This window comes from Chrysochloris asiatica, unplaced genomic scaffold, assembly GCF_000296735.1.
Source record: "Chrysochloris asiatica unplaced genomic scaffold, ChrAsi1.0 scaffold00005, whole genome shotgun sequence".
Classification (NCBI taxonomy): domain Eukaryota; kingdom Metazoa; phylum Chordata; class Mammalia; order Afrosoricida; family Chrysochloridae; genus Chrysochloris; species Chrysochloris asiatica.
The window spans coordinates 14,365,436-14,393,382 of record NW_006408523.1 but is presented as its reverse complement, the minus strand read 5'-3'; the positions used below and the strand labels follow the sequence as shown (position 1 = coordinate 14,393,382).

The window sequence follows — 27,947 nt, the reverse complement described above, 5'->3', positions numbered from 1 at the left end:
TTCTCTCTCACGCCTAGCGCAATGGCGGCGGCCGCGGCGGAGCAGCAACAGTTCTACCTGCTCCTGGGAAACCTGCTCAGCCCCGACAATGTGGTCCGGAAACAGGCAGAGGTAATGGAGCTCGCGGCCCCCATCCCTGGCCGCCCCAGCCGGCGCGCCGACCCCATTCCCGGCCGCCCCAGCCGGCGGGCCTCGGCCCCTCCGCGGCGGACAGACACGCAGGCCGTGCCGGGCGGGCGGCGGCCGCGCAGCCCACGTGTGAAGCGGCCGGCGGCTCTCGACTCCTGACCGTGCCCGGGCCCTTCCGGCCATTGCAGCCACGGCGCCAGTTAGCCGGTCCCCGCGTCCCGCACACGTGCGGCCGCTCCCGCCACGCCACTCCTGCCGGGGACGGGCCCGGGCCCTAGCCGAGCCGAGCCGAGCTCTCCCCACCCCAGCACCCCCTTCCGGGGCTCAGCCCGCGCCCCTCTCCCGCTTCCTCCCCTCTACGCCGCCAGCCAGCCTCCTAAAGGCTGCCCCATCGTCCTGAGATGTGTCTTGTCGCCCGATCGCCACTTGTTCCCATTCTTATTACTAGTGCCCAACGAGCAGCCAGCAGAAGCCGCGTTCCCCTACCCTTCCCCACCTCGTTTTATGAAGTTGCCTTTAGGGTTTTTCTTTCTAAGGAGCTTCCTTCCACCTTGCTCTGCTCTCCTTCCTTTCTTTCATCTCTGGGGATGTGTGGTTTCATTTATAACATAAATGGGATGTACTGGGACTCTGCTTGTTTAAATGGGCCAAGACCTTGTGCTTATAAGTCTTCAGTTTCATTCATTCTAACCTGAATCTTCCTCCCTCTCTCTTTTTTTAATCTCGCTGGCTCTTGACCTCCAAAATGTGGAGCTGTGAATATAGTGTAACCCAAAACCAAACCGGTTGCCATCTATCAAGTGGATTCAGACTAGCGATAGAGTTTAAATTTAGAGACAGTATTTCAAATGTATCTGTAAGTTCTTTTACCAAGTAGCAGTTAGACACCGCTCTGTTCACTAGAAGACGCTTTAAACTAACTGTGAAGTGTTAGACCAGGATTTCTGTGAAATACTTAAAAGGGCAGGAACTGTCTAGGTTTAAGTACATTACCAGCACTATCTACAAACATGACTATGTGTCAAGTTCTTTGCAACCATATGATTGAAGATTTTTTATACAATTCAGCCAGGTATTTTTACAAATCAAAACGTTATTTTTCATGAAGCTAATGAAATCGAGGGGCAGGCAGGACCTCTTATGGGCTCATAGCAGAAAGAGTTTTTATGGTTGCTGGTAAAAACCACACTGTTGTTAATACTTGTTTGAGTAGATTTAGGATATGCTGGTTACATTTAGTGGTTTTATAATATCTAACATAAATTAATAGCAATGTTGGTTGTGTATGAAAGAGCACTTTTAAAGAACTGCTAGTGATTTTCTTCCTAAGAATAGTGGTTACGAATCGGGCTGCTTATCTTGCGATCGGCGGTTCGAAAGTACCAGCTGTTCCGGGGGAGAAAGATGAGGCTTTCTGCTCCTGTAGAGATCTACAGCCTAGGAAACCCTGTACAGGGTCGCTATGAGTCAGAACTGACACCACGGCACATAACAACAACATGCATGTAGTATATGTTCAGGGTCAACATTCAAACAGTACAGATACTTTTAAAATTTATTCCTAGTTTTAAGTGTCTTGTGAATCCTTGTCAAAAATGCCTTTTCAAGCATGTACATACAAGGGGGAGGGGAGCTTCAAAACGTTCATGAAAAAAATGAAAACTGGAAAATAATAGAATTTTTCCATGTACGTTTTGAAGTTTCTCATATATGTTCAGGCGAGGCACTGTGGGATAATGCTCTGAACTGCAAGATCAGCGGTTCAAGTTCACCAGCCGCTCCTTGGAATCCCTATACAGGGTCGCTATGAGTTAGAACCGACTCAATAGCACTTAACAACAACATTTATGTACATGGAGTCCTGATGTGGCACTGTAGGATAACGATAAGCACTGAACTGCTAACCACAAGGTTGGCGGTTCAAACTTACCAGCTGTTCCTCAGAATCCTATATAGGATTGCTATGATTTGGACCAACTCAGTGACACTTTGCAACCGTTTGTAAGTACATGACCATTTTTACATGAATGGGCATATCATTCACATTGCTTTTGTCACTCGGTATATTTTACATTGCCGAAAAGAGGTTTTATTTTAAACTGCTACATAGTGAGGTGTTCTAGGCATCCACAGAATGTATCATTTACTTACTTAAGCCCTTCTGGATAGAGATTGAGCTTTCCTTTAAAAGTAGTGCTATTTACAAGAATATGGGAATAAAATGATCTTTGCACACTTTGCTAGGTTTATTTGTAAACTATTGGCAGCCTCCACATTGGGAATAGTAGGGAACCAGCCCCATAAAACCTGTTACATTAAAAGTAGTTCACAATAGCAAACAGGAGCTACTTTGCAATAATCATCAAAAGATTATTATTACGTTAAAGATGTAAAAGTGTATTGGGGAAGTGTTTCTTTAGTGTTTTTATGCATAGAAAAGTATACTTAGGCAAGTATTTACCTGACTTTTGATACAAACTGTACCTAACTGTCCTGACTTAATTAGAAATTAGTCTAAAGACAGACTTAGCAATTGAGCTGCTTCGTGATTCGAGGACTGCCTGTACTTAAAAGCAGCTTGTGCATTTGTTAGTTTCATCAGTTGGTTCTCCTAGTCCCCTGCTATGAGTCAGACCCAACCAACCCAACAGCACACACCAGCAGTGTGATATGACATGCCTATTAAAACGTTATAATGCTTTCTGCTAACTCTAAAGATAAATTTTCACAAAAATAAATTCTTAATTTCAACTCCTCAAAGGAATTTCTTTGTGTTAAAAAACAGAACAGCATTGTAATTAGGAAACTAGTTGAATTCTCCCTTCTCCCTCTGGTTGTTTAAGTCTCTATTGTCAAGCCTAGTGGGGAATCTCTCTTCCATTGAGCTAAATACCAGTGTCTGGTTTAGCGGGAATTCCAGTTTGTGTCTGTTGTAAATCTTTTTATCACTTAACATCACTTTGGGGTTTGGTAGCAGCATTTTCTCATGAAGAACAATTGCAGATAAGTACTGTTACTCTCTAAGCCTCTTTATCCCTAGTGGTACATTTTTACTTTCTTTGTATATTGTGAGACTGTGTTAATATGTAAAATTAGTAGTCTGGTATTAAAGAGTCTTCTTAATTGCCCCCAAAATCAGTAAATCATGAGGGAAAGGTCTAAAAGATAGCATGACTTCCATGGTCGTGCCTTCAGTATGACAGTAATTTATTCATTTTCAAGTTAAGATTATAGTTCACTCCTGAGAATACTGTTACAATAATATAACACTAAGTTAGTCTATAAATAAAGCTTCCTGGGAAGGGAAAATATTAATTTGAGGGGAGAAATGGCTGCACATAAAGATAGCTTAACATACACACACACACCTACACCTTTTTAAAATGTGAATTAAGCCTTTACAAGTAATCAAACTTGAGTAAAATTGAGTAATACAGGCCAATATAGCAGATATTCACAAGTTTTGTTGGGCTAAGAAATTGGCATAGGTTCAATGAATATTTTTATAATTCAATGAAATAAAGATACTTAGTTGACACATAAATGCCAGACTGTTGACTAAGCTTACTTACTCTGTATTCAGAGATGAGATCTAGTGCAGTAAAAGCAAAAGCCTTTCATTTGATTGTTCAGTGTCATTGAAGGGTTTTAAAATTGGAAACGATTGAAACTTCTTTCATTGTATAAACCATTTAGTAGGTTTTATTTATTTCTGGAGTCCCGATGTGGTGCTGTAGGATAAGCTCTGGACTGCTAACCACAAGGTTGACATTCAAACCCACCAGCCACTCCTTGGAAACCTTATACAGGGTTGTTATGAGTCGGACGATGGCACTTAACAACAACAAATGTTTTATTTCTTTTAAAATCTTCACTTTTTTTTTCTCTTAAGCTACATAGAAAATGTTTCTAACAAATAAAGAAATGATTTAAATCCCCCTAAGTCCTGGTAGCGTAGTGGCTACAAATTGGGCTGCGAACCTTAAGGTCAGCGGTTCGAAACTACCAGCCGCTCCGCGGGGAAAGATGAGACTTTCTACTCCCGTAAAGATTTACACCCTCGGAAACCCTGTACAGGGTCGCTATGGGTCAGACCCAACTCGACGGCACTTAACAACAACACCAAGTCCCGGTAGGGCGCTGTAGGATGCACACTGGACTGCTAGCTGCAAGGTTGGTGGTTGATATCTAGACAGCACTTAACAGCAACAAGAAGTGTGGTGTGGCATTGTAGTATAAGCGCTGGACTGCTAACTAACTGCAAGGTCGAGGTTCTAACCTAGCAGCTGCTCCTTGGAAACCCTATGCAGGGTTGCTCTGTCAGCACTGACTCGATGGTGCTTAGCAATAACAGCAAGTCTCTAAAACGGAACCCTGGTGGGCACAGCTGTTACAGTTCAAGGTTCCAACCCTCCCAACAGCCCCACAAGAGAAAGCTAACTGGATCTGTTCTCATACCGACTGTAGACTAGAAAGTCCTGGGGAGCACCTCGACTATCCCATTGACATCGAGTCCGCGTGCCTAACAAATCTCTACAGTCGGTAGTATGAATCAACAGGTAGGCTGTCCGTGCACTGGTGATGGACTTCTGGTGTGGCGCTGTGGATCAGCACTGGACTGTGAATCACAAGGTCGGCATGTTCAACCCCACCAGCTGCTCCTTGGAAACCCTATACAGGGTTGCTATGAGTCAGAACCGACTTCATGGCATTTAAAGTTCATGGAAAAATTCCATTATCTTTTCATTCCTTGTTTCTTACATGAACTTTTTGGAGCTAGGAGTCCAGACTGACTCAACGGCACTTAAACAACATCAAAAAATACAACTGATTGTTCAATAACCAGGTGTTCATACATAATAGTTGCTTCTCCTCTGTTTCTGTGTGCAGAGTTGGCATACCACAAGTATCAATGGAACGAATTAAATGAGTGCATATTAGCATTTCCCCTTGGTGGACTGGTTTCCAAGCCTGTAATCTTTAAAAGAAGCAGACTTCCACATCTTTGTTCTGTGGAGTTCCAACTGCTGATCTTTTGTATAGCAGTTGAGTGCTTACCCACTGCATCACCAGCGTGAAAGTCAAGTCTGCTTTACCCTGCGTAATTGCATGCAGTGGGGTCAGATGAGATTGAGATTGTCATTGCACTGGCCACGCCTCTTGGTTCTATGCCTGCTGGCTACTGAATATACAAAGATGAAAGATGGCTTTTCTGGAATTCAGTCTGTGGAGTCCTGGTGTGGTGCCCCAGGAAAAGCACTAGACCTCAAGCTCGGTTTGAACCACAAGGTCATTCGTTGAAAGTCACCAACCACTCCTCGGAAACCCTATACAGGGTTGCTCTGAGTCGGAACCAACTCAGCACCAGGCTAAGACAGAGTTGACCTGTGATTTTACGTTGATTGTCACTGCTGTGTCTGGGTCCTCACACTGGTGCACACTGGACAGAAGGGGCAGCTGTCAGTCACACTCAGGCTTCCTTCCACTGACTTGAATGCACTCTGCCATTGAGTTGAGTCTGGTATTTGACTGAATGTTTTTAATCTCTGAAGGTGGTTCCAGCTGGCAGAGTAACCCAGACCCATTGCCTTTGAGTCCATTCTGACTCATGGCCACCCCCATGTGTGTCTGAATAGAACTGCACCCCATAAGGTTTGCAGTGGCTTTAATTTTACAGAAAGGAACCCTAGTGGCACAGTGGTTGAGCACTTGACTGATAACTGAAAGGTCAGCAGTTTAACCCCACCAGTGGCTCCAAGGAGAAGGATGTGTGGCAACCACTTCCTTTAAGATGACAGTTCTCCTCAGACCTATGGGGTTACTGTGAGTCAGAACCCACTCAGTGACAAGCAACAAGAGCAAGGAGTCCCTGGGTAGCACAAATGCTTTCGTGCTCAATTTAAGCTACCAATGGGAGAGTTGGCAGTTCAGACCTACCCAGAAACGCCTTGAGAGGCAGAGCTAGGGATCTGCACCTTCAAGATCACAGCCACTAAAAACCCCGTGGAATCACGGGTCCACACATGTGGGGTCGCCATGCGTGTGAACTGGTTCCAAGGCAGCTAACAGCAGTTGTAGGGAACAGGTCACTGGGCAGCACAGATGGTTTGCTCTTGACTCCTAGCCTAAAAGGTCAGCAGTTTGAACCCACCCACCAACACCACGGAAGACAGGCCTTGCAGTCTGCTCCCTAACGATGATGGTCAAAGCCCAGTGGAGTAGTTCTCTGTAACACAGGTGTGGTGCAGGTGGAAAGGAGATTGCGTAGTCTTTCTTCTGGGCACTGCTGGGTGCATTGAAATCACCAAGCTTTTAGTCAATAGCAAACCACATACCATTTGTGCCCCCTGGGAAGGGTGTGATGTTATAAATGCCATCTAGTCCTTTCCAATTTGTTGTGACCTCTGTGTACAGCAGAACAAAGTGCTGCCCAGTCCTGCACCATTGTTGGAGCCACTGTCAGTTCATCTCGTTGATGGTCTTCCTCTTTCTGACTGACCCTGTACTTCAACAAGCATAATGTTCTTCTCCAGGGACCTGGTCCCTACTGATAGGTCCAAAGTTCTAAGGAACATTCTAGCTACTTCTGCCAACACAGATTTGTCCGTTCCTCTGGCAGCCTGTGGTATATTCTGTATTCTTCACCAGTACCAGAATCCAAAGTTGTCACCTCTTCTGTCTTTCTTTTTCATTGTCCAACTTTCAAATACATAGGAGGTGATTGAAAATAGCATGACTTGGGTCACATGCACCTTAGTCCCCAAAGTGACATCTTTATTTTGAAAGAGGTCTTTTGTAGCAGATTTGCCTGGTGCAGTATGTCATTTGAGTTCTTGACTGCTGCTTCCATGGGCGTTCATAGATCTAAGTAAAATGAACTACCTCCTAACTATTTTCACCATTTATCGTGATGTTGCTGATTAATCCAGGTGTGAGGATTTTGGGTTTTCTTTATGTTGAGATACAGTCTTGGATCTTCATCATTAAATGCTTTCAAGTCCTGTTGGTTTTCAGCATGCCATGTGTGTTAACTGCATATTGTAGGTTGTTAGGGAATTTCCCTCCAATCCTGATGCTGCATTCTTCGTATAGTTCAGCTTCTTGGATTATTTGCTCAGCATACAGATTGAATAAGCATGATGAAAGGGTACAACCCTGACACCTACTTTTCCTGATTTTAAACCATGTGGTATCCCCCGGGTCTTTTCAAACAATCTTGATCGATGTACACATTCTGCCTGAGCACAATTAAGTTTTCTGGGATGCCCGTTCTTCACAATGTTGACCATAATTTGTATAATCCATATTGTTGAATGGCTTTGCATAATCAGTAAAATACAGGTAAACATCTTTCTGGTATTCGCTGCTTTCATCCAGTATACATCTGCTCTCAGCAGTGTTATCCCTAGTTCTATGTCCTCTTTTAAGCCCTGCTTGAATTTCTGGCAGCTCCCTATGGATGTACTGTTACAGTTGTTTTTTAGTTATCTTCAGCATAATGGTACTTGCATGTGTTATTATTTACTGTTAATTACTAATAACTCATCAGTGATTTCCATATTTCATTAGAAATCGGTATATGTATGAATCTGTTCTAATTGACTGACCCTAGTAGCTGTCTTCTAGATTTCTTGGCATAGACAAGTTAGTACTTCTAGCCATTGCATCTGTTTGATGTGACATTTCAGTTGATAGTCGATCAATTCCTGGAGCCTTGTTTTTGCCACTGGAGCCTTCATTGCACCTTAGACGTCTTCCTTCAGTACTCTTGGTTCTTGATCATATGTTACCTCTTGAAATGAACGCTAATCTATCCTTTTTTGGTTCGGTGACTGGATTCCTTCCATCTTCTTTGGATGCTTTCTGTATCATTTAATTTTTTTTCTGTATAAACCTTTTGTATTACAGTCAGGGCATGAATTTTTTCTTCTGTGTTTTCAGCTTGAGAAATGATAGCTATGTTCTTCTTCCCTTTGGGTTTTCTAACTCCAGGTTTTTGCATATTTCATTGCAAAACTTGTCTTCAGATCTGCACTTTGAAATCTTCTATTCACTTTCACCTTCTCATTTTTTTCCATCCACTCTAGCTACTCTTATGTTCAAGAGCAAATTTCAGAATTTCTTTGGACATCCATTTTCATCTTTTTTCTTTTCTGTCTTTAATGACCTTTTCCTTTTTGTATGGTAAACTTGACATCATCCCAACACCTTCATTCATTGGTGTTCAGTGTATCGAATCTCTTTTTGAGGTGGTTTCTAAATTCAGGTAGGTCATTAAGTACAATCAAGTTGGTACCAATACATAGCAATCTAGTATAGGGCTTCCAGAGAGCAACTGGTGGGTTTGATCACCGACCTTGAGGTAATTTGTCTAGTGCTTACCCTGCATCACTGCACCAGAACTTGAAAATTCCGGTGCATAGAGGTCCTGAAAATTTATCATGCGTTTGTCAGTTTTCTCCATTGTTAAGATCTTAATGATTTTTACTTGACATGAACTTGTGATTGATTGTCAGAAGATCTTTAATGATCCTTTCCCCCTTTTAGTGTTCAAAGATCAAGATATTTGAGAAGTTCCAAAACTATGTTGTTGTTGTTAAGTGCTGTTGAGTTGGTTCTAACTCAAAGCGACCCTGTATAGGGTTTCCAGCAAGCATCTGGTGGTTTTGAAACAGCAACCTTGTGGTTAAAAAGTCTAGTGAGTATCCTATAGCAGCACACCAAGACGGTATAGCTTTTTAGAGGTAGAATTTGTTCAGTGGTTTCACCAGGAGTGAAACCCAAAGACAGAGAAAGTAGATGTGGCTTCAGAGTAGCCTTGTTTTTCCCACCTTGACCTTGTCATCTTGTCCCAAGGAGCCAGGTTGCCTAAGAGCAGTGATCGTAACGGTCAAAGAGTAGACTGACTTATCCTCGGAATTTACACTGCTAAGAAATTCATAATCCAGTGATAGAGGAGACTTACAGCTAAACAGTTCACAGTGAACAGCTGCCACTGTTAAAACACACATGAATCTATCCTCTTACTTAGCTTTTATTCAAGGCTTTAAAACAATTCTTCCCAGTTCAGTCATGGCTGATGACGCGTGGACCTGAATTTGTAAATTGTCCGAGTAATGGATTGGAAAAACTTCTGGGTTAATGTCTTTCTAGAAACATAATCACCGTCATGGAAAACCATGGCAGTGTGCAGACTGCACAGCAACCAATTCTGTTGACCTGCAGAGGTGGACACAGCGGAGCCCCACTCAAAGATGGTGGCTAGCGGTACCGCTGTGAACGGTGTTACTGTCCCGTCCTGACAGGCAGGCGGGCTTCTGCATCAGGTTTCTGAAAGGGCTCACTGCATCTCTTCTGAGTCTCCCAGTCCAGGGCTGCTGCCTGTAAGTTGTCCTGTTTGGTTGTCAGTCCAGTGTATCCATATATTGCAAATTTGGGTCGGTTCTTACAATTTTCTGTGTTGCCATGACTGAAATGGTTTGAAGCCCTACTTTTCTTATTAACCACTTTGCTCTTATTTTACTTTATTCAGAATTGACTTGATGGGAAAACATAACAAGAAAAGTGGCCTAAGCTGAGTCACAAAACTTTTGCTAATGTATCTAGAATTGATACTAAAGTCTCTTGGCCAATTTTTCTCCTGATCGTATTTGCTTTTATATATATGTGTGTGTGTGTGTATGTATACATACGTACATACAGATAGATAGATAGAGATATAGTTAAGTGTTTCTCAAGTTGGTTCTGACTCATAGTGATCCCATATGGGGTTTCCAAGGAGCAGCTGGTGAGCCTGAGCCACTGACCTTGAGGTTGAAACCACCCTTGGAGTCCAGTGCATCAAACCGCCTTTGCAGTCCAGCGCATTAACTAACATGCCACACCAGGACACTCTATATTAGGGGACTTCAGAAAGTTCATGTAAAAACTGCATTATCTTTCATTCTGTTCTTCCACAAGCTTTTTACAGCCCCCTTGCATGATATCTATAAGGAGCGGAGGTAGCACTGTAGGATTAGCACTGGGCTACTAATCAGAAGGTCAGCAATTCAAACCCACCAGCTGCTCCACGGGAGAAAGTTGAGGCTTTCTGCTCTAGTAAAGATTTACAAGCCTCGGAAACCCTGTACAGGGTCGCTATGAGTCAAAACCGACTCCAGGCACTGGGTTTGGTTTTTGGTGTCTGCTATATCTAATACAGTTGTGTATTGAATAAAAATGTAACAGAGAATTTGAATCTTTTTCTCTCTTTTCTCTGACTAGTTTCACCTGAAGTAAGTCTCTGCTTCTTCTAAGTTGTGGTTATGTGAACCCACTCTGCTTCATCTGGTCAGAAACTGGGAAAAGAGAAGGGTTTTCCTTCCTGTAAGATAAGTGGGACCATCACTTTACAGTTTGGTAGTTCCAGTTACTTATGGCCATTTTGGGGTCATTGTACACCCTGTGTTTTGTTGACTAAGGCAGAGTCTATGTTGGGAAAACATGCACTCACATGAAACAAATCGATTTAAGAGCTACAAGGAGACAGGAAGTTGTTAAGTCAGTCCTCGGGCAGCCCTCTCTTACCTATCGGAAGCATGTGTCGCAGAAGACATTGTAAAGGGTGGCCCGAGCTTAAATGCCTCTCCTCACGTGAGCCTTTCTTGTCTCATTTCTTTGTATTGGTTTACTCGTTTTATTGGTTTCTGGCAGTACATTGTAATCCTCACTGCTTTTCTTTTTCCTCTAGGAAACCTATGAGAATATCCCAGGTCAGTCAAAGATCACGTTCCTCTTACAAGCCATCAGAAATACAACTGCTGCTGAGGAGGTACTGCTTTACTGTCTGAGAATGTTCTGTTTGAAATATTTTATTTCCATTTGGAAACGATTTGGATAGTAGATGGTAGTTAATAGTGAGATAATAAGAATTATTTGAGTTTATGACATGCCCAGGGTAGAAAGAAGTTAATGGTTTTTTAATAATTACATAAAAACTACTTAAACGTAAGTGATTTCTACAGTTATTTTTTAAAAAATGGTTGTCGTTCCCTTGAAACAGTTCTAAATGAGAGAATTTAAAGTCATTCAGTGTTTTAATGTGCTGCCGAATGTTTCTGAGGAAAATAATAAAAATAATAATGTGTGTGTCTTGTAAAAATGTATACTACAGGTGGAGAAGAGTATGCACTATGAAACAGATATGTTCAGAACAGACCTCTTTTTCTGGAATTCTTTAAAAATCTTGTATTTTCATAAATTACCTAGTTAACTCTACCAAATTCAAATTGCCTGAATTTTAAGACTCAAACTTAAGTTTGTAGAAATATGATTTTACTCAAACTTTCTGAGCCTCACTCTTTCTATGGTAAAATAAAGGCTATCCCGAGAGTTGTAGTTACGTAACTGCCTTTCTGTGCATAACTAGCTAATACTCTTTGTGTTCCCATAGAATGGCCTCATAAATCTCAAATGTAACTACTGAATGTCTTCTGTTTACTTTGGAAAAGGTATCAAAATATCTATAAAACTTACACCAACCTAAGAAACACTGCATTTAGAGTTCTTTGTTGCATAGCAAACATGACTCAACCCATGGTAAAATGTTTACACTAATATCTGATGTTGCCAATTAAGTCACACTGAGCTTCACCAACAGTATTGCCCCTCCTGGCTTCTTAAAATAGTTGACAAAAGGAATTTCATCAACTTTGTTACATATTCTTTGTATATAATTCAAAATGAATGTCAAAGTTGAAGAGCAAACATCCATACATACATGAGGACAAGTCAAAAAGTATTGCTAATAGTGTTCCAGTTCATACATAGGCAGTTTATTCCAAACAAAACATGTTTAAACATGTCTCTGGGATCGTCTCATTAGAGTACCTTGAAAGAAAAGATGCAGTCAAAGCAGTGACTTCCGAGTGGCTCTGCTGGGCCACTTCATTTCCAAGGTAGAAAAACCAGATCGGAAGGTAATGGTGACTGTCTCTTGGGATGCCCAGCAGGTAATCTTGATAGATTTTCTTGAAGGACACAGGACGATTTCCAGGGGCCTATTAGGAAGAAATTTGAGGACTGCGTTGGCGAGGAAAATTCCGTCAAGGAATTTTTTTTTTTTCGTTGCAACAAAGCATCTGCTTATTCTTCATGGGTCTTAGGAAGACTTCGTTGAGAAACCATAGCCCATCCATCCTACATCCTTGACCTTACCCCTTCAAACTTCTTTGTCTTTGCAAACCCCAAAGACCATTTGAAAGGAATGCATTTGAGTCCCTCAAGGGTGTAAGCTCATTTTGGCACATTGTAAATTAAAGAACTTTTGGGGGAAGGGTTGTTGTTGTTAAGTGCCATCTAGTCATTTCTCACCCATGGCGACCCGGTATAGGGTATCCGAGGAGCAGCTGGTGAGCTTGAACCGCCGATCTTGCAGCTCAGATGGCTTTGCAGTCTGGCGCATTAACCCACAGCGCCACATCAGAAATCCGGGGGAAGGGTTAGAGAGATGGAAATATCACCTTCAGAGGTGTGTAGGTGTAGAGAATATGTGGAGAAGCAATAGCGTCTTAATAGAGGGTTCTATTGAACCTTTACAGAAAGTCATGCCAGATTCAGAAGTGGATGTGAAACTAGAGATATCATTGCATACGTCAGATGGATCTTGGCTGAAAGCAGAGAGTATCAGAAAGATGTTTACTTGTGCTTTATTGACTAGGCAGAGGCTTTCGAATGTATGGATCTTGACAAGCTATGGACAACATTGTAAAGAATGGATATTCTAGAGGTTATTCCAGATTACTTAATTGTGCTCATGAGGAACCTGTATATAGACCAGGAGGTTGTTCTTAAGAGAACAAGGGGATACTAAATGATTTGGTTTAAAATCTGGAAAGGTGTGCACCAGCGCTGTATTCTTTCTTCATGGTTTTCCAGTCTGCACTGAGCAAATAATCTGAGAAGCTGGGTTCTGTGAAGAAAACCGGTGGCATCAGGATTGGAGGAAAACTCATTAACAACCTGTGATATGCAAATGATACAATCTTGTTTGCTGAAAGGGAAGAGGACTTAAAATACTTACTGATGAAAATCAAAGTATGGGTTGCAACTTAATGTAAAGAAAACAGAAATCCTTATAATGGAACCAATAAATAACATCATGATAATGGAGAAAAGGTGGAAATTGTCAAAGACTTCATTTTGCTTGGATTCACTGTCAACACTTAATAGAAGCAGCGGTCGAGACAACGTATTGCATTAGGCAAATCTGCAGCAATAAGCCCTTTCAAAAAGTGTTCAATAGTAAGGAGGTGGGCATTATGAAAGGTGGGCAATGAATAAGGAAGACTATGGAAAAATAGATGCATTTGAGTTATGATATTGGAGGAGAATATTGAAAGTACCATGGACTGGCAAAAGAAAAACCTGTTTTAGAAGAAATCCTCCTAAGAAGCCAGGATAGTGCGTCTCTAATACTTCAGACATAACAGAAAGGACCAGTCCCTGGAGAAAGACATTATGCTTGGTAAAATGGAGAGTCAGTGAATAAAAAGGAAGACCTCCAACAAGATGGATTCGTCCAGTGACTGCAGCAGTTGGGTCAAGTGTAACAATTGTGAGGGTGGTACAGGACCAGGCAGTGTTTCAGACTGTTGTGCATAGAGTGGCTATGAGTGGGAAGCAACTCAACGGCACCTAGCCACAACAGAGGGGTCTATGGATTTTGTAACAATATTTTATCAAGAATGGAAAGACATTCATGAACAAGCGTAAGGACCTGTAGGGATATAGGAAAAGAGCACTACAGGGCTTGCTATTCACATTAAGATAGATTTTTCCATAAAGAAAATATTCATAAGAATTAAAGATATATCATTGTTTAAATAACGTGGCATTGTAGGATAAGCACTGGACCACAGGATTGATTTGAATCTCAAGGTCTGCATTTCAAACTCACAAGCCACTCCTCGGAAATCCTATACACTGTAACTATGAGTCTGCACTGACTCACCAGCACTTGACAACAGTATATATATATTTTTGTTGTTGTAGTTGTTGTTGTTGTTGTTGTTGTTAAATGTATTCCTATTTGAGATCTGGAATCCTGGTGTAGTACTGCAGGCTACAAGCTCGGTTTGAACCTCAGGGTCGGTGGTTCAAACTCACCAACCACTCCTAGGAAACCCTATACATTGTCCCTTTGAGTCAGAACTGACTCGACATCTCTGAAGAGCATGTATAAATATATATGGACTCCTGGTGCAGCTCTGTAGTATAAGCACTGGACTGCAAATCATAGAGTGAGCAATTCAAACCTACCAGCTGCTCCTCAGAAGTTCTAACAGCAGTTTGAGGTCTAAGATATGTTTTCCTTTGGCTCCCAAAAAGGGACTTTTTTGGTGCTGCTTTTTATGCAATTAAAATACTTTGGAAAAAATATATAAATTAATTGTTGAATTGGTATGTGTTTTAGGTTTATTTTAACCACCATAATAAAAAAAAAATTTAAATATATAAATTGCTTTTGAAATGAATTGTAAAAATAGAATAGTGAAGTGCATAAATGGCAGAATGGGGTCTCCGTCTTTGAAAACTTTTTCTCTAGTAGAACACCAGGTTTTTAACTATTGTCTATTTTTAGGTTAGACAAATGGCTGCTGTTCTCCTAAGACGTCTTCTGTCGTCAGCATTTGATGAAGTCTATCCAGCTCTTCCTTCCGATGTTCAGACTGCCATCAAGAGTGAGCTCCTCCTGATTATCCAGATGGAAACACAGTCCAGCATGAGGAAAAAAATCTGTGACATTGCTGCAGAGCTGGCCAGGAATTTAATAGGTGTGTATGTCAGGGCATGTTAGATTGCAGGAAATGGATGGGTAGGCTTCCTTTATAAACAGAAAACAGGGATCTTTAAGAATCTTAGAAAAAGAATCGTGAGTACCTCTGAGCACCATTTATTCTGTCTGAAATTTGTAATAGGTAGTCAATATATTTACCGATTGGTCTTCAGGGAATCCTAGTGTGGCACTATAGTATAAGCACTGGACTGTTAACCGCAACGTTGGAAATTCAAACCCACCCAGCCATTCATCAGAAACCCTGTGCAGAGTGTATGAATCAGAGCCTACTCGATATCACTAAACAACAGTAACAATTGGTCTTCAAATGTCCAGGTGGAAAACTAAGTTTACTTTTAAACTGGCCATTCTATTTCCCCTTTAATAATAGTAAAAACTAGGGGTTTAAACTGGATTGGAACAGTTCAGTCATGGCAGATGGAATCAAGGGCACTGTGTGTATTGCATAGCAACCACATCTCTTATGTGGTGGATTTGGGCTGTACCAGAAGCGGGCATCAGTGCCCTGCCCAAAGATGGTGGCTGACTGCTCCGCTTTCAGTCTGCTGGCCACCATCTTTGAGCAGAGTACCACTACCTATTTTTTTGCTGGGGTCAAAATCTCCCACACAAGAGATGGGGTTGCTCTGCAAAGCCGTACATACACTGCCCTTGTTTCCATTGGCCATGATTAAACCATTTTGAACAGGTTCATATCCCTGGTGAAAATCTTCCCTGGCCAGAGTTCAGAATCTGCTGAAATTCTTAATTTTGAAGCTACTTAAGTAGCTTTAGAAAAATCTCATTTCAAGTTTTAAGTGTGAAGCTAGAAAATTGAATTGTTAAGTGCCATCAAGTCACTTCCAAGTCATAGTAATGTTGTTAAGTGCTGTCAAGTCGGTTCTGAGTCTTAGTGACCCTACATAGGGTTTCCATGGAGCAGATGGTGGTTTTGATCTTCCAACCATGTGGTTCACGGTCCAATGCTGATCCTTTGGTAACAATGTTACCATAGCAACATTGTTGTTAAGTGCTGTAGAGTCAGTTCCACTCCATAGCGACTCTGTATAGGGTTTCCCAGGAGTGGCCAGTGAGTTTGAACTGCCCGTCTTGCAGTTCAAACTGGCTTTGTGGTCCAGCAGGTTAATGTTAACCTACAGCGTCACACCAGGACTCCAGCATTATCGTTGTTGTTGTTGTGTGCCGTGGAGTTGGTTCCGAGTCATAGCGACCCTGTACAGGGTTTCCGAGGCTGTAAATCTTTATGGCAGCAGAAAGCCTCATCTTTCTCCTGTGGAACAGCTAGTAGTTTCAAACTGCTGACCATGAGGTTTGCAACCCGATTCGTAACCACCACGCTACCAGAGCTCCTTAGGACTCTAACATTAGCAGTGATTAAAGAGTCCTGATGGCGTTGTGGATTAGGCTTGGTTCAGATCCATCAGCTGCTCTGTAGGAGAAAGATGACGTTGTCTGTTCCTGGAAAGATTTGCAGTCTTGGAAACCCTGTGTAAGTTCACTGTGAGTCACAGTCAACTCAGTGGTAGTGGGTTTTAGAGAAAAAGCATCTCACTCTACAGTGGACTTATGATCTTGATATCAACATAAAGGTAAGTTTCATACTAGAAAATACAGGAGAGCAGAGATTCTAGGACCCAGAGAGTGTGTTTTGCTTATACATTACAGTTTTTGAAACGCTGCAGAATGTCAGTAATGTGTTTACATTAACAAGATTTTTAAGACTAATTTTTCAGTGGCATTATGCACTCTCTTAACTATTGAGATGATGCTTTGAGGAGGAACAGAACAGCTGCTTTAAGCAATTCTCTGGATCACTCTGAAACCTTTTGGAAAGCGTAGTGGTTACGAATCAGGCTGCAAACCGCAAGATCAGCAGTTCGAAACTACCAGCTGCTCCACAGGAGAAAGATGAGGCTTTCTGCTCCTGTAAAGGTTTATAGCCTTGGGAACCCTGTTCAGGGTCACTGTGGGTCGGAACCAGCTCGATGGCACTTAACAACAACACTGATTTTGAGATAGGCATGATGTCATCTGTATGGCACTTTAGGGTAAGCACTGGACTGTTAGTCACAAGGTAGGTGGTTCAAATCCAAGTGCTCCTAGGAAACCCTATACAGGGCCTCTGAATTGGAACCGACTCAGTGGCACTTAACAATATCATCTGTACTTTTGAAATCTAAATACACAGTTCAAGACTTAATTTGATCGAAATTGTAAAAATACAGAACAAGTATATTGCTACCTGTTGTGAGTGGAGCTTTTGCAATGAAAGGAATCATCCTTCTAGTGTTTCAGATTTTGACTTAACATTCATTATTGCCTGGATTTCTGTGCTTTCAGATGAAGATGGTAATAACCAGTGGCCTGAAGGTTTGAAGTTCCTTTTTGACTCGGTCAGCTCTCAAAATGTGGGACTGCGGGAAGCTGCCCTTCACATTTTCTGGTATCTGCACTGGTCTTTTTGTTTGTTTTTTTAATTTGATGTTGTTGTTTTTAATTAGATGTCTTAAAATAAAATTAATATAATTGGATCTATAACTTTTAAAGCTCATACATTATTTGTTTAAATGAGCATCAGAGAGTAAGCAAAGACATAACACCATTTTCTTCTTTGTTGCTACGTCTTGTTTATGTCAGTAATCAATTATTAGAGGATTAAGTTAAAAGCAACTAGTTTAACCAATTTGTTTTCCTGTTTAAGGAGAACAGATCGGGGTCACCAAGCAGACTGGCAAAGAATGGTTATTATAGTTTATAGTTAACCATCCAAAACCCGCTGGTGGCTCTTGCCCTATTCTCCACTCGTGGTTCTCTTGGATAAGCCATCACATTCGGAGTGGAGAACAGTATGTTTGTTTCCATTTATCCAATTCAAAAAGAGAATTGGTTGGAAGATGGGCCGATGATTTCAGCCTTCATGCTGAATGCATACATTTGAATTAGGCTGACACATCTGTAAGGTATGATGTAGTATTTAAAGAGTGCTTTGGATCATTTTTTTAGGAATTTTCCTGGAATTTTTGGGAATCAACAGCAGCACTATTTAGACGTCATCAAACGGATGCTAGTTCAGTGTATGCAAGATCAGGAACATCCATCGGTAAATCATTTCAATTACATTAAAATTAACGTAATTTAATGTTAATGTTTAACTTGTGGCGTAAATTTATGTATGAGGGGATTGTTTCATTTTTATACTTTATAATAGAAATACTGGTTTTATTGATAAAAAGAAAAATTTCATTTTGAGTGGTAAGACTTGAGCTTTAATCCAACAAGTATTTCTCATATTCACATTTTTTATTCTTTTTATTCATGTTAGATCAGAACATTATCTGCTAGAGCTACAGCTGCATTTATACTTGCAAATGAGCATAATGTTGCTCTCTTTAAACATTTTGCCGACTTACTACCTGGATTCTTACAGGTAAGAAAGCAATATAGGATTAGATGTTAACTATATCCTTATTGGTGTCCTTTTATTTAAATCCATATCAGAGTTCTGTGGTGTACTTAGGCACTTACTGCTTTCTGTTTGCTAACATTTTCTAGGCTGTGAGGATACAGCATTGCACAAAACACCAGTTGTTGCCCCCATTGTTAATCTCTTAAAATATTTTGGTAAGAGCTAATTTCAGAAATTTTCTGTAAAGCTAGCGATAAAAGCAATTAAATAAGGATCTCTGGTAACATAGTGGTTACAAGTCAAGCTGCTATCCTCAGGGTCAGCAGTTTGAAACTACCAGCCGTTCTGTGGGAGAAAGATGAGGCTTTCTGCTCCCGTAAAGATTTACAGCCTCGGAAACCCTGTACAGGGTCACTATGAGTCGAAACCGACTCCATGACATGTAACCAGCCACCATATACTTAAATTAGTCTTATTGAGTATTTACGTAGATTATTTCCCTTAAGGCAAAATACTAATTTAGGAGACTTAATGCCCATTTTACGTAAGGAGAAGTTGGAGAAGAAACTTACCCAAGGTCACAATGCTGGTAATAGTAGACCAGGGTCCACAGAATCACTGGTGATTCTCAATCTTGTCAGGCCCAACACCCCCTTTGACTTTTTTTTGAAAACTAATTTCCAGTGGTAGCAGCAGTGAGCTTCAAGTGTAACCATTGTGAGGAATGCACAGGACTGCTGTGTTGTGCATAGAGTTGCTATGAGTCGGAACCGACTCAATGGTACCGACCAACATTGTATGAAATACATAGAATAGATAATAAAATACATTTCTATGCACAGTCTGGTAGCATGCTTGTGAAATGGGCTGCTAACCTCAAGGTCGGCAGTTCAAAACTACCAGCTGTTCTGCAGGGGAAAGATGAGGCTTTCTGCTTGGGTAAAGATTTGCAGCCTTGTAAGCCCTATGCAGGGTCACTATGAGTCGGAACCAACTCCACAGTACTTAACAACAACAATATGCACACTTTAAAAAAGATCAACATGAGAGTATTAACACCAAGAAGAAATAACAATTGTACGTTTCCATTGGAGTACTCGGACGTGAGTGTCTGACAGATACTGTGGCTCGGTGGTGTATGTGGACCGGTACAATTCACACATGGTTGTCTTTACTCCTGGCATGGTCACGGTCTGAACAAAGCGCTGTGGGTCCTTGATGAATGCACTAATACATGCGTGGGGGGGGGGGGGGGGGTGGGGGGGGGGGGGGTGTAATGATACCTTAAACTCTTGCCACACATACGTGTGAGTTAGACTCGATGCTCATGTCATTGTATGCAGGTTTTTCCTTTTTACAGATGTTTGGCATTTAGGATCAGCATGTGAGGTGCAGTACAGTCCTTCATTGTAAAGATTTGGGTCACAGATACAGGACATCCAGAACCCCTAGTGTGGGCCCATATTCAGTTATTGTCACAACCAAGAAGTTCTTCCTGGGAGAAGTAACACCCATGGTGAGAACCACTAGACTAGAAAGGACTTGGGTACCATCAAGTTGGTTCCAACTTATAGCAACCCTGTGTAGGGTTTCTGAGGCATGGCTGCTGGATTTGAACTGCCTACCTTGTTGACCCAAGACCACACAGTATTTCGTTCTGTTGTACATAGGGTCACTATGAGTCATTACCAACTTGATGGTACCTAACAACCTTGTGCTTAACAATCTAGTGCTTATCCTACAGCTCCAGGGCTCCAGAAAGGAATTGTTAAGTGCTGTCGAGTTGATTCCAACCCATAGTGTGACCCTGTGTAGGGTTTCCAAGAAGCAACTGATAAGCTTGAACCAGCGACCTTGCATTGCAAACAACTTTGCAGTCTGGTGCATAACCCACAGCGCCACACCAAGAATTAGAGCAACTCAAATGAAAGTTCCTAAGTGATTAAAAAGAGTTGTGAGCAGGACTCCTGGTATATTGCTGTAGGATAAGTCCTGGACCACAAGGTCCATTTGAACCACCGGGTCAGCTGTTCAAACTCACCAAGTTGCTCTTTGGAAACCCTATATAGGGTCACTATGGATCGGCACTGTATTAGCAGCATTTAACGACAAGTGATTTAAAAAAATTATTAATAGGATTTAGTAGAAACTTCTTTGTCACCATACTATCCATTTGAAAGGATTTCTTGTTGTTAAGTGCTGTCAAGTCGATTCTGACCCATAGCAACCCTGTATAGCGTTTCCGAGGAGTAGCTGTTGAGCTTGAACCACCGACCTTGCAGTTCAAATGGCTTTGCAGTCTGACGCATTAGCCCACAGCGCCACACCAGGAGGTCAATGATAAAATATTAACTGTTCTATGCTAACGTTTTAGTAGTTTCTTACCTGAAATCTTGGGTTACTTGATATTTAATTCTAACAGCAAAAACTTTTCTTCCTCTGGATTTGGAGTTAAATGTTCACCAAAACTTTCAGCAGTTGTCACTCTAAAGTCAGTTGTGGTAGATCCGTAAATACATGATACTGGACTCGTTAAACTCGTTTTGAGGTGTATTTATTCTGTACATAAGAAAGGCTGGGCGCACAGTGACTGTAGGGTATGCACAGACCTTCAAACCTCAAGACCAGTGGCTTGAGCTGGCCTGTTGCTCTGTGGGAGAAAGATGAGGCTTCTTGCTCCCACAGAGATGTACAGCGGTCTCCGAAGCCCTGTACAGGGCCGTCTGAGCCAGAACAGGACTTCACAGCAGCAGCCACAACAACAACAAGAAAGACTGGCATATGGAAGTAGAAAAACAAAGGAAAAGAGTAGATCTAAAAAGAATTCCTTGAGTTGTGGGTGTAGTTTCACTAGTGTCAGTTTTGATTTAGATTTAAGCCTTTACTTTGTATGTTTCATGGTAACATAACATGACAAGAAGGTATACGTGTGTTTAGGATAGGATAGAACATTTGCGTAATACTGATGGCTAAATTGTTATTTGCTGTTTAGTAGTATTCCTCTGTTTGCCTCTTCAAACTGCTGTGAATAATGAGGCATCATAGTGGGACTCTTGGAGCACCTTGAGAGAAAGGTACACACAAACTTTTCTCCCCCATTTCATCTTTCATAGGCTGTAAATGACTCATGTTACCAGAATGACGATTCCGTCCTCAAGTCCCTTGTTGAGATTGCAGATACTGTTCCTAAGTATTTGCGTCCTCATTTAGAAGCCACTTTACAACTGAGTCTGAAGGTAAAGTAACTACCTTTGTTTTTTTCCTTGTCATTTTTAGGTAATAATCTTCACTATTAAACCTACATAAATGTTTCCTTCTTGTAGTTATGTGGAGACACTACCCTCAATAACATGCAACGGCAGCTTGCCCTGGAAGTGGTAGTGACCCTCTCAGAGACAGCAGCTGCTATGTTAAGAAAACATACCAATGTTATTGCACAGACAAGTAAGTCAAAGTCCTCTACAGTACTTTTGTATGTTGCATTGACGGGCTTGTTGAATGCACTTGCCCAGGATTATGTAACTTCACAGATGTGTTGAGAATGTAATGAATGCACTTTTAGAATCTAATGACTTTGCAGACATTTTATTTGTATGTACTTAACACATATTCGTATCCATGTGTACTTAGACATGTCCATGCACCTAGAGTGGTGGCCCTGCCTTTAGTTGTTCACAGTCACCATGAAACTTGGTATTATAAGTACAGTGTCTGTGGTGGACGGTGATGTATTACTGTAGTCTCTTGTATATGTTAGTTATTGAGTTAATAGAGTTTAAAATTTTTCACAAAGAATATAGGAACACCTAATCTAAAACGCCCAGGACTGGACATTGTTTCGTTCTGCTGTGCATGGGGTCGCTATGAGTCGGTTCTGACTCGATGGCACCTGACAACAACAATCTAAAACGCACACGTTGCCAAAATGAAAATCAAGAGAGCAAATGGCACCACAGTGAAGGTAGTGCTAGAACACAGATCAAACACTTTGGTGAGGGCGCTTGTGTTTTGCAGGAGAGACTTTAGTAACTTGTAGACTTTAAAGTTTCATTGTTCTTGAAGAATACCAAAACCAACCGTCCTGCCACCAAGGCAGCGCCCACTTGTAGCTGTTTGTGTAGGGTTTCCAGGTGTATACGTCTTCACAGAAGCAGTCAACCTCAGCTCTCTGTCTCAGTGCACTCTGAGGAATAAAGGTCAGGGAAACAAACCTGGTGATTTTGTGGCCCAGCCATTTCTTATACAAAAAGGTATTAGAACAATTATGTTTATTTAGAAATAAATATGTCAGCAAATCTATTTTTTAGCGCTAGCTACCTTTATCTCACACTGAGGTAGTGGTTGAAAATTTGAAAACATTGTCCTTGAAGTCAGGAACAAGAAAGTAACTTCACTGTCACTGCTTCTGTTGTACTGATGGTCGTAGACAATATGCAGTTTGAGAAGAGTAAGTATATGGATTAGAAACAAAATAAGTTGCTTATTTGTAAATTACGTAATTGCCTCAAAAGAGGAAAGAATAAACAGATAAATTGCTGGAGTGATTAATCAGCTAGGTTGTTGGCTGTGAGGATAAGTAATAATGTGCCTATAAATCAGTGAAGTCCTGGTGTGGCACTCTAGAATTAACACTGAACTGCTAACCTCAAGGTTGGCGATTTAAACCCACTAGCTGCTCCTTGGAATCTGTAAGAGTCATTGGAGTCAGTATTGACTCGACAGCACTTAACCACAACACTAGCAAGAGACCAATAATCATTTAGAAAATTTACTAGGAAAAAATACTTCATAGTAGCGAGGGTCCTTTGTGGTACCTGGAAATAAATTAAAATTAGATAGCATTGAAAGAGCTGGTAGAAAAAATTAAATTAAACATCATTTCTCAAATGAATATATGATTGTTAAGTGCTTTTCTTAATTGCTATCAGGACTGACTGAGGGTTAGAAATGGAAAGATTAGACGTTTTGTAACAAAAGAAGGCACATGGTTGATTTTGCACTCCAGGAGCAGAGGTCCCTGGGACCTTCAAGGGAAAGGAGCAGAGTGCGGGACCCTACCCAGAGAAACAGTGACACCACAGATGAAGGCAGAGACGATGACTTGGAGAGCTGGCGTGGCTAGGGACTCTAGACCCAGAGAGGGAGAGGGGCTGTGTGCTGATGACCAGGGGGCAGGCTTGAGGAGTATGTACCCTTTGGTTGTTTGAGATGCATGGAGGGGATTGTAATTATGCAGTGTAACAAAATACAGTAGAATGAATGGAAAGCTAATGTTATCCCATGTAAACTATCACATAATTCACAATAAAAACAAAACAACAACAAAAAACAACACCCTTCACTGTATCAGGTATTTGTGAAGAGGGTGCAGCAGAGAGGATTCTCCTATGCAGCTCCAGACCACATCACACAGAGTTAGGAAATCAGACAGACCTCCTCTGAGACTTGAATGGGACTGTAAGTTTGTGCAACTATTTTGAAGAGCAGTTTGATGATTTTTGATGAAAGGTGTGCACCAGGGTTGTATTCTTTCACCATAATTAATCAATATGTATGCTGAGCAAACAATCTGAGAAGCTGGGTTATATGAAGAAAAACATAGCATCAGGTTTGGAAAAAGATTCATTTATCGGCTATCTGCAGGTAGTACAACCTTGCTTGTTGAAAATGAAGAGGACTGAAAGTACTTACTGATGAAAATCAAAGACCACAACTTTCAGAATGAGTTGTACCTCAGTGTAAAGGAAAACAAAAATCCTCACCACTGGATCAATAAGCATCCATATAAAAGCAAAAAAGATTGAAGTTGTCAAAGACTTCGTTTTGCTTGGATCAACCATCAGTACTTATGGAAGCAGCCGTCAAGAAATCAAATGACATATTGCATTAGGCAAACATGCTGCACAAGACCTCTTTAAAGTGTTGAAAAGCAAAGATATCAGTTTAATGACTAAGGTGTGACTTAACTCATGTCATGGTATTTTTAATAATACATGTGAAAGTCAATGAATAAGGAAGACCATAGAAGAATTGATGCGTTTGAGTTACGGTGTTAGAAGAGAATATTAGAAGTACCATGGGCTGCCAAAAGAACCAACAGATCTGTTCTTATGTAGCCAGATTTCATCGCTCCTACTTCAGACATATTGTCAGGAAATCATGTTTGGTAAAATGGAGGATGGTAGAAAATGAGGAAGACCCCCAATGAGCTCAGTTGGGACAGTGACAGCAGCAGTAGGTGCTAATGTATAAGTGATTGTGTGGTTGGCGCAGGACCGGGCAGTGTTTCGTTCTGTTGTGCACAGGGCCACTATGAGTCGGTACCCACTTGATGGTATCTAATAATATTGTGACATTTAAGGGTTTTTTGTCTACTTGGCTGGGCCAGGATTCTCAGTGGGTTAGCAGTTAAGATGTAGTGATCACCTTCATAATGAGATCTAATATAATCATTTCTCACAATGGATCTAATGTGACCAGCCTTGATCTGATGTCATTATCCTATGCATGGTAAGTCCTCACTTCTATGATGCTAGGAGGCCAGATGCACTCTACAGCATTAAAGTTGCAGCCTGAGTCACTCTCTTTTATGATAACAATAGAGATTATATAAGAACAAAGAGAGAGACTTAACTACCCCCAAGGAGTGGAGTACATCCTCGGGACCTAGGGTCTGTGCATTGTGAAGCTCCTAACTTCAGGAGATATTGATACCAAGACACATGGAGTTCTCTAAGGAACGTTGTGGGGCATGTCGATGCAGCAGGGACCCAACTGAGAGAGAGAAAAGCTTCCCTAAAGCCAGTTCTGTGAATTTGGACTTCTTATAGTGGTTTATGTGCTGGGCTGCTAGCTGCGAGGTCAGTAGTTCAGATCCACCAGAGAAGGAGGCGGCTTTCTGCTCCATAAAGATTTACAGCCTCGGAACCCTCCAGAGGATAGCTATCAGCCAAACTATGGAATGTATGAAGCTTTGTTTTAAGTGCCATCGAGTCGGTTCTGACCCACAGCAATCCTGTACAGGGTTTCCAGGGAGCAGCTGGTGAGCTTGAATTGCCAACCTTGCAGTTCAAACAACTTTGCAGTCTAGCATATTAACCCAAAGCGCCACACCAGGAAGTTTAGATCTAGGAAAATTGGAAGTTGTCAAAAACTAAATGATGTTCGTAGAGATCTGTATCATTCTAGGCATTAGTGAGCTGAAGTGGTGGATTGTTATTGGCCATTTTGAATTGGACAATTATATGGCCTACAATGCCAAGAATGGCATAATAGTATATATTGACAAAAAGAATATTTCAAGATTTATACTACAGTATGGGATAATATCCATGTCCCTACAAGGAAGAACAGTTGCATACAGTTATTCAAATTTATGCACCATTCACTAGTACCAGAGATGAGGCAATTGATGATTTTTACCAACTTCTGTTGTCTCCGAAGTTGATTGAGTATGCAATCAAGATGCATTGAGGACCAGTGACTTATTCATTGCAAATAGGTTTCTTCAATAAAATATGTGGTGACTGTACTTTTGGACCTTGCTGAATGGAATGCATAGCAATCAAATTGTATATATATATAGATAGATAGATAGATAGATAGAGAGAAAGAGAAAGAAATAATGGAGACGTTCAACATCATCAGTCAGAGCAAGACCAGGGGCTTGTATGCTCGTATGCAAGCTCACTTTGAAGGTAAACAAGCTAAAATAAACCCAAGTATGACCTTAAGTATATCCCGCCTGAATTTAGAGACCATCTCTAAAATGCAGTTGATGCACTAAACACTACCAACTGACAACCGTCATGCTTGAAAAAAGCAAAGGTTTATTAAAATCAAACAAAAAACTAAAATGGGTGTTAGAAGAGACTCTGGAACTTGCTCTTAAATGTAGTCCTTTAAGTGAATTTACAGAGCTGAACAGGAGATTTCAAAGGTCAGCTTGAGAAGACAAAGTAAGTTATCATATTAAAACGTGCAAAGACCTGGAGTTTAGAAAAACAAAAGGGAAAAACATACTTTGCATTTATTTATCAAGCTTAACTGAAGGAAAAAATTCAAGTTACAATATTGTGAAGTATCCAGTGTTTGAATGATAACATGAAGCATCAAAAGAAGATAGGAATTGCTATCCCAGAAAGAATTGACGGGCACTCATTGCAAGTGTTAGCATATAATCCTCCAAGCTGCCCTGATGGCATTGCTAAATAAGCAAGGCTTTAGATTTAGAAATTGATGGCATACTAAAACTGAGTTGTTTCAACAAACAAATGGAGTCAACAGCTGGATGCATTCAACCTGTTAATGCCAAGAAATTCAGAAGCTAGCTTCTTGTCTCACCAACTGAAGGAGATCCATATTTGTTCCCATTCCAAAGAAAGATAATGCAACAGAATGCAGGAATTATCAAGCAGTGTTATTAATAGCACACACAAGTAGATGTTTGTTGAAGATAATTTTTTTTAAATGATTGCAGAAGTTTATTGATAGGGGACCCAGAAGAGGACATGAATGAGGGATCTCATTGCTGATGTCAGATGAATCTTAGCTGGAAGCAGAGAATACCAGGAAAATATTTACCTGTGCTTTACTGACTCTGCTTGGAAGAAGGGCAGTTCCAAATACTTCATTGTGCTCATGCATCACCTGCCATTTGAACAGGAGAGGGATCTGTGATCTCAAATCAGGATAAAGAAAAAAAATCCTCACAACAAAATCAACGAGCACTATCAAAATGAATAAAAGATGGAATTTCTCTTTTTTGGGTCTATACTCAATGCTCATGAAAGCAGCAATAAAGAAATCAAATGACATTTTTTAAAAGGACAAATCTGTAAAAGGTCTGTTTATAGTGTTAAAAAGCAAAAATGTCACTTTCAGGACTAAGGTGCACCTGACCCAAGCCTGCGTATTTTCTTCTGCCTCCTATCCATGAAATACAAGGGATTAGTTGATATAGAAGATGGAGAAGACTCGGTGCTTTTGATTGGTGGTGTCAGTAAAGAATCTTGACTGGGCCCTGGACTGTCAGAAGGACATACAGATCTGTCTTCAGAGAAGTACGGCCAGAATGCTCCTGAGAGGTGAGGATGGTAGTAAGACTGTGTCTCACGACTTGGAACATGTCATCAGGAAGGACCAGTCCTTGAGAAAGTCCCTATGCTTGGTGAAATCGAGGATCAGTGAAAAGGAGGAAGACCCTCAAGGAGATGATGGACACAGTGAGGCTGGTGCAGGACTGGGCAGTGTTCTGGTTTTCCTGGGATTGCTGTTGGTCCTAATACAACTAGCTCAAAAGCAACACAAGACAGGTGGTTAAAAAGGTAAAAGCAGATAGTGCAAGCACAGGCACGTCATTTTCTCTTAAAGGCAAAGTAAATCTTTCGTTTCTCACCTCTGATTTTAAAACTCTTGTTTGTAAATAAATGATGGTGATAAAACACTAAATATTTTAATTCAGTTCCTCAGATGTTAGCAATGATGGTTGATCTGGAAGAGGACGAGGACTGGGCAAATGCTGACGAACTAGAAGATGATGATTTTGACAGGTAATTGTAGAAACCAAACACAGTT

General features: G+C 41.1%; 1 protein-coding gene across 3 annotated transcripts in view; it reads left to right on the top strand.

The window, feature by feature from the left end:
- The window catches only part of IPO5 (importin 5), a 71,089-nt gene that overhangs the window by 21,873 nt on the left and 21,269 nt on the right, over positions 1 to 27,947 (top strand). For 2 of the 3 annotated variants that reach the window (XM_006831985.1, XM_006831987.1), the window contains 9 exons: positions 18 to 111; positions 10,859 to 10,939; positions 14,750 to 14,942; positions 17,306 to 17,408; positions 17,969 to 18,065; positions 18,288 to 18,392; positions 21,485 to 21,607; positions 21,695 to 21,815; positions 27,835 to 27,922. In XM_006831985.1, coding sequence (XP_006832048.1) covers positions 22 to 111; positions 10,859 to 10,939; positions 14,750 to 14,942; positions 17,306 to 17,408; positions 17,969 to 18,065; positions 18,288 to 18,392; positions 21,485 to 21,607; positions 21,695 to 21,815; positions 27,835 to 27,922 — 1,001 coding nt within the window. In that variant the 5' untranslated portion in view covers positions 18 to 21. Of the gene's footprint in view, positions 1 to 17; positions 112 to 10,858; positions 10,940 to 14,749; positions 14,943 to 17,305; positions 17,409 to 17,968; positions 18,066 to 18,287; positions 18,393 to 21,484; positions 21,608 to 21,694; positions 21,816 to 27,834; positions 27,923 to 27,947 lie in introns of those variants that run through there. The other variant, XM_006831986.1, reaches the window with a different exon arrangement.